The 12,466-nt window shown below is 42.2% G+C and overlaps 2 protein-coding genes across 5 annotated transcripts in view; one reads left to right on the plus strand and one right to left on the minus strand.

Annotated features, from left to right (window-relative positions):
• Window positions 1-12,466, plus strand: part of LOC124157808 (ribonuclease Oy) — a 23,117-nt gene continuing 10,651 nt past the window's right edge. Inside the window, exons 1-3 of one of the 4 annotated variants that reach the window (XM_046532835.1) lie at window positions 1-104; window positions 455-547; window positions 667-807. In XM_046532835.1, the coding sequence (XP_046388791.1) occupies window positions 486-547; window positions 667-807 (203 nt within the window). In that variant the 5' untranslated portion in view covers window positions 1-104; window positions 455-485. Of the gene's footprint in view, window positions 275-316; window positions 334-454; window positions 548-666; window positions 808-12,466 lie in introns of those variants that run through there. The other 3 variants (XM_046532832.1, XM_046532833.1, XM_046532836.1) reach the window with 3 other exon arrangements.
• Window positions 7,786-12,466, minus strand: part of LOC124157807 — a 6,045-nt gene continuing 1,364 nt past the window's right edge. The window contains exon 2 of the mRNA XM_046532831.1: window positions 7,786-8,117. The gene's annotated coding sequence lies outside the window, so the exon portion shown is untranslated. The remainder of the gene's footprint in view (window positions 8,118-12,466) is intronic.

Genomic DNA, 12,466 nt, shown 5'->3' on the forward strand with positions numbered 1-12,466 from the left:
GGCCACATTACATTGCATCTGGTTCTTTCATGGGGAATTTTCATAGCGTTGTTTTCGCAATGGTGTCAGCTGATTCTTCATGATGGATATTTAGTTATTGTTTGGTACCAATTTTTTGTTTTTGAGGGCATTTGCATGAGGTTTTCGAAATACGTTCAAATGTGCCTTTTGTTATGTATTTGATGAGTTTATTATATCTATCGATAACTTTCTTGTGTAGCAGTGTTGTTGTTAAAGATGAGTTGTCATGTTTGTCACCCACTTGAGGCACTGAGTAAGCATATATTTTAACCTACTCTGTGCGTTAGGTCTATGAATAAACCGTGACCGGTGGTATTAATTTAAATTATAATTGCTCGATCACGTTAAAATTTTCCTAAATTACGTAAAATTTGTTTTTCTTTAGACAAATGTCTAAATTATTTCTTTTTCTCATTGAAAATGCTCATTCCAGATTATAACGTCTGAAACAGGTATACACAAAAATGTGGCGGTTATTCATACTTACCATCGTGTGCTCCACGATCGCGACTTCTGAAAATAGCAGGTATTATATGCCTTTTTCTCGCTGATCATTTTTGCGCATTAAGGGGAGCTATCCATGAGATTGCGCATTTAAAGGGTGGCTTATCAATTTAACCTATGTTTTTTCCTCACATCATTCAGGATTAGCACCCGAGATTGGGATATATTGATATTTACTCAAAGTTGGCCAAATACTGTTTGCCTTCAGTGGAAAGAAAAATATGAAAATCATACGTGTCTGGTGCCAATACGGAAAAATGAATGGACTATTCATGGGATATGGTCTGTATAATTTAATACGTAGAACGAATTGCATGCTGAAATTGTGTTAGATATGTTAACCGATTTTGTGGACTGTTTCTGCTGTGCATTGCCGACTTTTTAGACCCATTGTTGTCTCTTTGTCAATAATTTATTTTTACATGGCGAATTCCTCTTAGTAAACATGGAATACATTTAAACCACGTGATACAATGGAAAAGAGGCCCATTTCTCAGTTAATCTTTTTAAATCAAGTTATGTAAGGCAAATAGTAACGATTGAACTCTGGGGTAAGTTGATGGATCCAAACCTATGCAAAAAAATCTGTGCTGAGACTATACTAAAGCTGAACTATAACTGTGCTTGGGGATTGTATTATGACTCCTGCTTAGACTGCACTTAAATTGAAATATCATAGTGCAGTTGCCATAGCACACAATTAGTGGAGCTACAGCACAGTTTTACTATAAGGGCAGGCATGCACTAGCGCGACCACGACCTGTGGCACACAACCAGTTTTAGCATTGCAACTAATGGAGCAACGCGCACTAGGCCAAGTGCGACTCGTTGGTCTGACCCGTGTTGTCCAACCAAAATTTTTGAATTTGGTTGTCCCCGACTCAGCGGTCGTTGCGGCCAGAAATTACACACATTCTTATGGCACGGCCCGCACTGACTCCGACTTCACTCCGACCCGACCATACGAACTGAGCAAGTGGACGGTGAATGTGCTTTGCTATCATGGGTGTGGTCGTGGTCTGGTCGGAAGGTGTGCGACAGAGATCTGTCGTGGTTGCGCTAGTGTGCGCCTGCCCTAACACTCTTTCCAGGGCCGGATTCACCCAAAGTTACGCTATAGGCACACCTCTATTGAGCACCCCTCCACACTTAAGCCCCCCTCTCCTATTTTTATGATAAGGCATAGCCACTCACATGAGGCAAGGTTCGGAAAAAAGGAATAAACAGATATGTGGCTCACAGCATAAGTTTATGGGTTTATGCATCCTCAACTGTTTGAACAACCCGTGGGTTGTTCAAACAGTTGAGGATGGTGAAATACATGACACCTGATGGTAAGGCTAGGTCAAACATGTGGCCAAAACATTTCGATCAGTGCTGGATAATTTTGACTGATGTGTTAATGCAAGCACCAGTGCATAAGACCATCACAGGAAGGCAGTGCACCTTGCCAGATTGCATAGTCACTGCAATTGAGAAGGCCTGGAATGCTTAATATCAGGCTTAGAGGTCAGAGGTATGTACTTTCAAATAGGTACATGTTCAACTAGTTTTTTGCCTAGTTGCAAATATCTAGTAAATCCATATATTGCTAAAATGTTGCCATTTTATTATCTTTGGAAATTAAAAATAGATGGGCTGATAAATTTAAAGAATGATAGGGGTTTAAAGGAACCTCAATACTCAAATTCATCTCACCTTTTGGGGGAAGCCCTGAAACGTAAGTGCTGTAGCCTGCCATTTAACAACCATCACTAAAATAAATCATAGAAGCACTATCCATCATGGGAGCAACCTCAGGTTTAATTTTCCTGAAAGAGGGAGGATAGTGTCAGGTATATTATAAAACTCAGTAACCTAATTGGTGTCCCTTTTTTGTTATTAGAAGTTGAAAAAGTGGCATTTTTCAACAAAAAATATCAGCGGAATGATCATTTTCATAAGATTTATCAACAAATAAATTCAAAATTGCCCAAAACCTCACTCTGTTTTAAAGTTGGTGGTCTTGACCATGCTTACAGAGATTTTTATGGCTTTCATGTGATATATGTGTTTGAAAATGTCGAAATTTGTCAAAAGTGCAATTTTTGAACATTTATAGAAAAACAAGTTTTCTATAAAAAACAAGAGTGAAAATCGTTTTGATAACATTTTTGAAAACTTAGCAGCATGTTTATAGCCTCTAAAATTTTTACTAGCTTTGCTCATTTGGTTTAGGTTTTACAGGGGCACAAATTTGGTAGTTTTGAATAATTTGACCGGTGCGCAGAATTTTTGTGTTAGCCTCATTGACTTCAAACACTCATATCTTGGAAAATACTTGCAATGGGTCTTTAATGTTTTGGATTTTTCTTAACTAAGGTTGAAACTAATAACAGGGAAAAAATAAAGATGGTGGGTGTGGGAACCCCCAAAAATTGGTTGAGTGGACATGGAATGACCCTTGTACTTGAATTTTTACGCTGGGAAAACATTTCTCCAAAATTAAACAAGGAACTTTGTTAATTACTCGACTTTTGTCGAAATGGAAAATTCCTGCAGCTCTAAACCCTGCACGAACATTGCCCAACAAGGAAGCTCCAATTGACTTGAAGTCAGATTTCAGTAATCTCAGAAACTCACTTCTTGGAAGAAATCCACAATTTTTACGCTTCCTCCCATCAAGGCATTTGCACTATGCGATTTTAAGTGGCCTGAAAAAAGCAAGGTCGAGAGGCTGGCATAAATGGGTCGCATTAGGACGGAGCATTACAAAATTTATTCCCATCATTTCGCGTAGCCTAATTACCTCTAATGAGAGGTGACTGGAAAGATTGTCTCCTATCAAAAATTTTAGCCCCTGCCCATTTTTGAAAAATGGCACGCACATTATAGTGAACCAGTCTTCGAAGGATGCAATGTCAAACTATCCACTGCTATTTTGGTTAAATCTTGCTCCTCAATGCTACCTTCTACCCATGTGGGATATAAGTGTACAGCTTTGTACACTGTGTACGGTGGAAGCAATTCTCTGCATGCTGATGCTGCGATCATCACAGAAAAACTTGTTTTGCTTGTGTCCTTGATGACTGATGGGTGTTTCTTTCCCCTCCAAACAATCACACGAGATTTTCCAGGATCGTCACTAAAATTCATTTCGTCGTAATTAACGATGTTTTCTGGAGGAACACCATCCAAAGCCACTTCCAAATTTTTCAAATATTTTAGAAGCACTTCACTAGTCCCTAATGCACGGACCCTTTTTATGTTTTCACTGAGACACTGCAAGTTCTCTCCGTCTCACCATGAAACCCTGCACCCATTCCATTTGCGGGCAGTTATCTTTAAACTTTTTTTTCATGCCGTCCCATCCTGGTAAAGGAGTATTTAACTCCTTTACCACTAACTGGAGGTCAATGGGACATAACTTAGGAATCCCCCACCCTGCGCATTTCAGAATGCCTTGGGTTAGCTGGTCCTCTTCTTTGGTTGAAAGCACCTTTTGTCCCCAGAATTTTTTGGGTGATTTCCCTTGAGGCTATCATGGACTGTTGACTTTGGGACTCCAAATTCTTTGCCACGCAGTGGGTATCATCATTCGTCCACATTTTACAGCCTCAAGAGCCTTTTCAAGTTGCCGCTCATCAGGCACGTGCAAGCGCCAGCCTCCAATCACCCTTTCGTAGTTTCTCACCATTTCGCCTGCGAGGTGCATGAAATCGAATAATGCATTCTAGTAAATACAATATTCATAATATTTAAATGAAATTTTTTGCATGTTATGTGAAGCTATGCAGCTTAAAAAGGTAATTAATATCATTAAAATAAGAAGCACTTACCAAAGAGCAAAGTAGTTTCTTTTCGGCGGTACGAAGTTCTGCCAAACTGTTGCACCTCAAACTAATCGGTTTGACTATGGCGAGGAGCAACAGATCCACTGCTTTATACGCAGTATGCTGCATTGTACAATTTTTAGTCTGAAAGGCATGATTTCTCTGTATTATAATGTGAGGTTTGGAAGAAAACACAATGTAAGTATGAGCCGGTGTGATCGACCGAACTCGCCTCAACTTAAGGTACCCTTTCCGCACACTATCCCAGTTGCAAACCGCACACCTTCCTAGTTGATAGCATATGTTCAGCATATGCTCCTCACCCCATTTGAGGTCAGTTTTAATAGAATACCAAAGATCTTTTGTTATCGTGATACTCTTAATAAAGTAAAAGTAAAGATATGCCCTTTTTTTCAACTCTCATGTGCTTCGCTAGGAGTACATTGCGAGTCGTCGGAAGCAAACGTGGAGTGTTGATTCATCGCAAACCAAAATAAACTATTTCGGCAAAATAAACTATATCACTTCCTTCACCTGTAAGAAAAATTCCAGGATAAGTATCTAATTTCGATGTAAGTGATGTAACGTTCGCTTCTTCAGGTTCTTAGCATCAATCTTATACCGACATATCTATCATATTGTGTAGAATTTAGAGGATGAGAGCACATAAACAAGTAATGGTACAACGTCAATGCTGTGCAGCAAAGATGGCGGAGTATCAGCGGAAGTTGTTCTTTTGACCATAGTTTATCAAAATAATATGCAAGCTAGAGTTATGCTTTGCCACAGTAATGTCAACATACAATTTTTTTAAAATTTTATGTATTTATTTTCTCATGGAAATGATAATTGGTGTTATTATGAAATAATATATTAAATATTTTCTCACGTCAATGACTAGTGAAAGTAACCATCCAGCCGTGTCACAGTGGAGTTTGAGCTATAGTGCAGTTCCAATCATGTTACCCAGCCCAGTGTCAGTCCAGTTTGAGCCACAGTACAGTTCCAGTCATGTTATCCAGCCCTGTCACAGTCCAGTTTTAGAAATATAACTGTTCCAATCATGTTACCCAGCCCTGTCATTGTCCAGTTTGAGCCATAGTACAGTTCTAGTCATGTTACCCAGCCCAGTCACAGTGCAGTAAGGCTCTAGCATAGTTCCAGCATAGTGATTCAGCACTGTTACAGTACAATTCTTCTCAAAGTCCAGCTGCCGTATTACAGTCTAGCTCAGAAAAGTGCACTGTGACTGTGCTAAACACAGAATTTAGTCCAGTAACAGTGCAGATTTAGTGTTGTCACAGCGCAGATTTTTTTGAATGGGAAGCCTGATCACTTCTAAAATAACATTTCATTACTTCTCACACTTGCTTGCAACTGGCCTTTAACATCGAATTCTTAAGTGCCTTTCTTGCACATTTCAAGTGCAGCACTTTCAGTTTATATCATCATTTTTAATGATATTATGGTCATTGCCAAAATTCCATTTCTGCTGCATTGTAATGAGAGTTGCATGGAGTTCTCAGGTGGCCAACCTCTATTGTTGGGGACACCTGGAATTTTAGTTGACAACAAGCTTGTAAGAGATTATTGACGATTAATTCTTTACCTGTGATTTGAACCCCACTGGGCTTCTGCTCATTTCTCCACTGCTGTCATCATCCATACCTCACTACCATGAAGATGGATGTTCAAAGTGCAAGTCTTAATGAATTACTGTAATTCTTTTATTCCCAGTTATTAGGAGAGCCCCTTTTCTTAGGAATTCCCTCTTCAAATTCTTATGACTATTTCCTTTTCGCTTTGTCCATCAGTTGCCACTGGGCTACCCAAGTAGCAGAACTCTCAAACCTCTTCAAGTTAATTGTTTTTTTATTTTCTGGTTGGTCTTTGCCTCTCCTACTGCTGACCATGTCTATAATTCCCATTCTAAATTAATACACTGTCTTCCTAATGTAACCGACTGAGGTTTTTCCGCAAGAATTCTCTTTCTCAAGCTAAGATTTCCTCCTCTTCACCAATTTTTGTTACATGCTGAAATTTCAATTCCATCAATGAATTTTCTGTCATAAATAATTTTATAGATAAATTATTTGTATTTATAATGTTAATCTATCAGCTGTTCTGTCCATAATCTCCATTATTACCAAATCATTAAGTACAGCAAATATTGCCATGCAATGTATTTTTTCAATGCAAAACGACATATACTATACTACATTACTGGGCGTAATATTCTTTCCATATAGTTTATTATAATCGTTTCAAAAATATTTTCATTGTTTTCCACTACTAGCTATCATTTGACTTTATCTTATTCTATTGATTCCCTGAAACTGATGTTCTGTACTGGCTTAAAACTTAAACGATACGTTTATCGACTCATCTCTTCATCCTGAAGTGTTTAAAAAATTTAGTGAAATTTGAGTCAGAATTTTGCCATTTGTAAATAATAAATTTTTTACTGTTGGGCAACAAGTTGGGAATTTTTGTATGGTAACAAGTAGTTGCCTGTTAACTTTCATATGTAAATGTCCATTAGGGTGGTCCTTATTTTTAAAGTTTTCGAATTCCTTTTGGTATGCCCCCCCAGTTTTCTTCCATTTGGTGAAAAAATAAATCATGAAAATTATTATTGCAATCGGATGCCGGGAAAACGTGCCGCATCGCACCTAAAGTTTTGAAATTTTGGTATTTTTGGGTGTTTTTCGGACATAAGTGAAGATGATGTCACTCTCGGATTATTCTATAACTTTTTTGTCTTCTATGATGTCTCGTTAGACATTTGCAGAGTATCTACTCAAATTTCTTTCATTTCTGCCCTTTGGTTCCTGAGATATCACCCCAAGAGTGAGCGCACGCCACCCCAGTCATACACCTTGGGTGGCACGTGGGTTGCATACTCTCAATTTTTGTTGATTGTTCTCACTCGTCGTAAAAACATAAAATTCTTTAGATAAACTTTAAACTTCGTCAATGTAACCTTTCTGATTCAGCTACTTTGGCAAAGGGGGCTCTGTTTGCATTATGATTGCGTCGGCTGTCACTGCAGTGCTTGGGGCACCAATGGCCAACAAACCCTTGCTGCAAAAGTATTACATATGTTGATAGATATCTTGGGATTATGTGAAGTGAGGTTGAAGGATAGTGGGATTACTGGAGTGATGGGAACAGGGTTACACAGAGTGATGGTGAGGAAAGTCAACAAGGGGTAGCTCTGGCATTAAATGGGAAGCCTGGTAATAGAGTGGAAGGTATAGATCAGGTAAGCGATGGGATTCTGGCAGTGGAAATTAAGGCACAATCAATCAACCTTGTGGTGGTTCAATTTTACATGCATACTGTAAGGTTCAGTATATCGATAGCATCAGGGAAAGGCAGGATTAGTTTAAAGGAAAAACTCCATTACTCAAGCAGGTTTATTGGGCACATCCGCACTCTACAGCCGCCAAACACACTCTCTGCTCTTCGTGGACGCAACTCCGATGGCCGTTCTCATAGCACGCCTCTCCGCGTGATATCTCCTCTATCTTCTAACTCGCGGCCACCCAAGAGGCTGCCTTCTGCTGACGCTGCACGGTTCTCACGCATAAGGCGATGGGGAGTGGGGTACGTTACAGGAAGGGTGATAAGACGAGACGCAAACCGCCAATGAAGCGGCCCGTGGGCGGTGGGTGGCGAGAGGTGGAAAAAGGAGGTCACGTCCCATCTTCGTGATACTTACATCACCCTCCCTCCAAACAACATTTAATCCCCCGATTAAATGGGGATGGCCGGAAACTGAAAAAATGCTTAATAAGTGACAATATATACCAAAGAACCAAAAACATCCAAGCAATTGGGATTACCCACACGATACAAAAGAAAAAAAAAATTAACACTCAGTAATGGTAAATCATGTCCCCAAAATAAAAGAAAAAATATAGCATTCAAGGAATAATGTTTACACAAAAATAAATTCTGAGAGACAATAAAAAATAAACGTGATCAAAACCATCGTGGAATAATAATTACAATTCTACCATTACACAAATCAACAAATTCAGTACATCAACAATAAAAGCACAAACCAAACTATGAAAGTACACTTCAAACGCCACCGTGAAAGAAAGAATTGGGAAGAAAACAAATCATTCAAATATTTCACGCGCCTTTCTCTCTCTCACTTCACTTCTCCTCACTTTCATTTACTCTACGCGATACACAATAAAAATTTCTTCACTTTTCTCAGGATCTCTGACAGCCACGAAAAAGCTCTTCGGGGCAAGGGGGTTGGGAAGGGCAAACAGTTTTATTTTAAATCAGTCACACACTCTGAACATTTCACGCTACAATCACTGGCCTTTGAATTACTTTTCTCGTCTCGGCCGTAAGTCGTAGACACGGGGACCACTCACACCCACTGGGACCTCGTCGGGGGGGGCAGGGGAGGGTAAGGGCATCTTCTCGTCAATGACGTCTTCTCCAGCTGGCGGCGAGACGTCCTGCCGTCGCGGTCGAGGGCGGAGATGATATGGGGGTCTCCGCGGAAGTGCCGGCGTGTCGACCTTCGCAGGAATGCAGCCTATCTCACGCTCACCGCCCAGATGATGCCGCACTGTTTGTTGACACTCTTCTTCGCCGGCCGCCGAGTTAACACTCGATTCTTCGTTACACTCCGTATTCAAGCCTGGGCTTGATGCTTCCTCTCGAGAGACAGTGGACTCAGGGGGGGAAACTTGAGGGATTTCACCAACACTAGGGGTGGGGGAGGGCTCACTTTGGGAAGGGGGGGCTTCAATTCGCGTATTCGGCGATTCTTGAGGAGGACATGTGGAATTAGTCATATAAGGTAAATTTTTCCTTGGTCTTCCCCTCCCCCTTCTAAACACCTCAGGGCGGAAAATACAGTCAGCTTCTCGCTTTTGTTTTTTGCACGCTCGATCAGCACACGCAAACGGAATTTCGCCAATGCATTCCTCCCATTCACTATCGGATACGGCCTTTCTCGGTCTGCCACGCCGTCTTTCTCCGTGGGGTGGGGGAGGAATCGAAAGATGACTAGGGTGGGGTTTCACTCGATCCTTATGTACGATCACAGTCCTATGCTGAAGCTGCAATTTTAAATTGGAGGGGGAAAGTACTTCTATCACCCTATACGGTCCTTTCCAGGGGCTGTGAAACTTTCGCACTTTGCCCGGTTTAAGAACTGGGTCCGTCAAGTACACATACTCACCCGCGACATAATTTCTCCCCCTTTTAGTGTTTTTTAATCCTTTAGCTTGTTCCTCATGGGCTCTTCGATTATTCCGTTTACAATCTTTCCAAATCACTTGCAGTCTATTTTGTAGCTGGGAGACAAAATCGTCCACGGAAACAGGGGCGTTTTTCACGCACTCAAAGGGGGTCTTTAGCCTTTCCCCGAATATCACTTCATGAGGGGAACGACGTACGCTTCTATGCCAGCTTGAATTGTATGCACAGACTGCATAACCTACCCATAAATCCCAGTCATTGTTTTTGCAATTAACATAGTGGGAGATGATCTGAGCTATTGTACGGTGTACTCTCTCGACCCTGCCGTTACATTGGGGGTGGAATGGGGAGGTTTGTAACTTCTCTATGCCCAACAACCGACACACATTCTGGAAGAGTTCCGAGGTAAAATTACTACCCTGATCGGAAAGTATTTTTTCCGGGACACCGAACTTAAGTATCCAATCGCGCACCAGAGTAACGGACACAGATTCCGCGGTTTGATCCCCCAAGGGCGCCATCACCAAATACCGTGAAAAATGATCTATGATGGATAATACGTAACGATTTCCGCGTTCCGTTTTTGGGAGCGGCCCCACGATGTCTAGTGCAATGAATTGGAATGGTCGGTCCGCCTCCGGCAGCGGCTGCAATGGCGCCTTTGTCTTCCCATATGGCGACCTACGTAGACATGACACGCACCCCCTGACGTAATCAGTACAGTCTTTCTTCCATCCCGGCCACCAATACTGACCGCCCACGCGATACTTCGTGGAATTTACACCCATGTGCCCAGCGAGCCTATGGTCATGACACTGCGTTAGTATTTGCCTCCTCAAACCAGCAGGAACAACTACTTTGTGCACCCCTTCCTCAATTCGACACAGCAAGCCATCCGCAAATTCAAACTTATTCTTCCCGATCCATCCGATGCACTCTGCGTCTGCTTCTTGCGCCTCCTTTAGATTCAGTTCCTCCTCTGCAGCGACTTTTCTTACCTTGCGGCTCAACCCATCGGCATTCCCATGCAATTTCCCCGGCTTATGACACACCTCGTAATCGTATTCCGACAATTTTAATGTCCAACGAATCAACCGGCTATTAGGATCCTTCAGACTAAATAACCATTTAAGAGCCGCATGATCAGTGATAATGTTAAATTTTCGCCCATATAAGTAACACCTGAAATACCCTACGGCCCAAACGACGGCGAGTAATTCTCGTTCAGTGGCAGAATAATTTTGCTCCGCTTGATTAAGCCTACGAGATGCAAAGGCGACGGGATGTTCTTCTCCACCAATCTCTTGTGATAACACGGCGCCGAGGGCGTGATTACTAGCATCGGTAGACAACGTGAACGGTTTCCGAAAATCAGGATATGCCAGCACAGGGGTGGAAGTTAGAGAGTATTTCAATTGACTCAAAGCAGCCTCGCATTCAGCGTCCCACTCGAATGCCCTCCCCTTTTTAAGAAGATTTGTGAGCGGCTTTGCAATCGACGCGAATCCCTTTACAAATCGCCGATAGTAGTTAGCCAGGCCGAGAAATGACTGCAGCTCTCGGACGTTCGTAGGTGTTGGAAAATCTCGCACCGCTTGAATTTTTTCTGATTCCGGTCGCACCCCTTCACCACTTATCACATGACCCAAATACTTCACGCTGCTTTCCGCAAAATTGCATTTCTCCATTTTTAACGACAACCCAGCGTCACTTAGCCGCTGGAAAACAGAGCGTAACCGGACAACATGATCATCCACTGTGTCACTGAATACGATAATATCGTCTAAATAGACGAGACAACGTTCCGGCTTAAGGCCTCTAAGTACGCCGTCCATCATCCGCTGAAAACTTCCCGGCGCGTTCCTAAGGCCGAAGGGCATGCGTTTATACTCATACAGGCCACTATCGACAATAAACGCGGTTTTCTCCTGCGAGTCTTTAGCCATGGGTATCTGGTGATAACCACTCGTCATATCCAAAGTAGTGAAATAGCGACACCCCCCTAAATAATCCAAAGTTTCTACTATGTTAGGTAGCGGGTACACGTCAGGAATTGTGACAGCATTAAGTGCCCTAAAGTCTACACAAAAACGGTACGCCGGCTTTCCATCGGTAGACTTTTTTGGAACAATAACAATTGGGCTCGCCCAAGGACTGGAACTAGGGGATATTACCCCAGTTTTTAACTGCTCTTGGACGAATTGTTCAACCAAGGGCTTCTGGTGAAAAGGAATCCGATACGGACGTCGGTATATTGGACGAGCGTCACCAGTAGGAATATGATGTTCGACGAGATTAGTAACAGGGATGGATTCCTTTTCACTAAATAGTCCCCGAAAACTTTCTATTAGTTCCTGAAGAGGTTTCCTTTCCGACTCTGAAAGGTGTGCAAGTTTTTCCGTGAGATCCCACCCCGACTTGTCCTTCTCCGCGCGTCTAATTGCTCTTTCCGGAACTTCACTAATTTCCACACCGTTTGCCGCGGCAATCGTCGTACCTCGACGTATTCTAATTCCCTCGTCACTCCAATTAGACATCATTACTATTACCCGGTTTTCCTCATCCACCCTACTCAGGGTCCGGGCAACGGCGCACCCTTCCACTTCGATCAATCTGGGTTCTATCACAACCATTTCTGCGCCCCCTACCGCCGCGCGTGGTACAGTCACTAGAAACCTTTTTTCCGACCGCGGCGGTATGTACTCCTCATCTGAAAGAATTACCGCATGGTCCTTGTCCGTAGTGATCCGGAACGCACTAAATGTCTTTTCCGAACGATCATTCTCTACCCCATCAGCCCCGTGCAGCGGAATTACACGCCCGTCTAGTTTCATTGCCCTTTCTGGAAGGTTGATTACACATCCGTATTTACATAGAAAATCTAACCCCAAAAT

Source organism: Ischnura elegans, chromosome 4 (genome assembly GCF_921293095.1).
Source record: "Ischnura elegans chromosome 4, ioIscEleg1.1, whole genome shotgun sequence".
Lineage (NCBI taxonomy): Eukaryota > Metazoa > Arthropoda > Insecta > Odonata > Coenagrionidae > Ischnura > Ischnura elegans.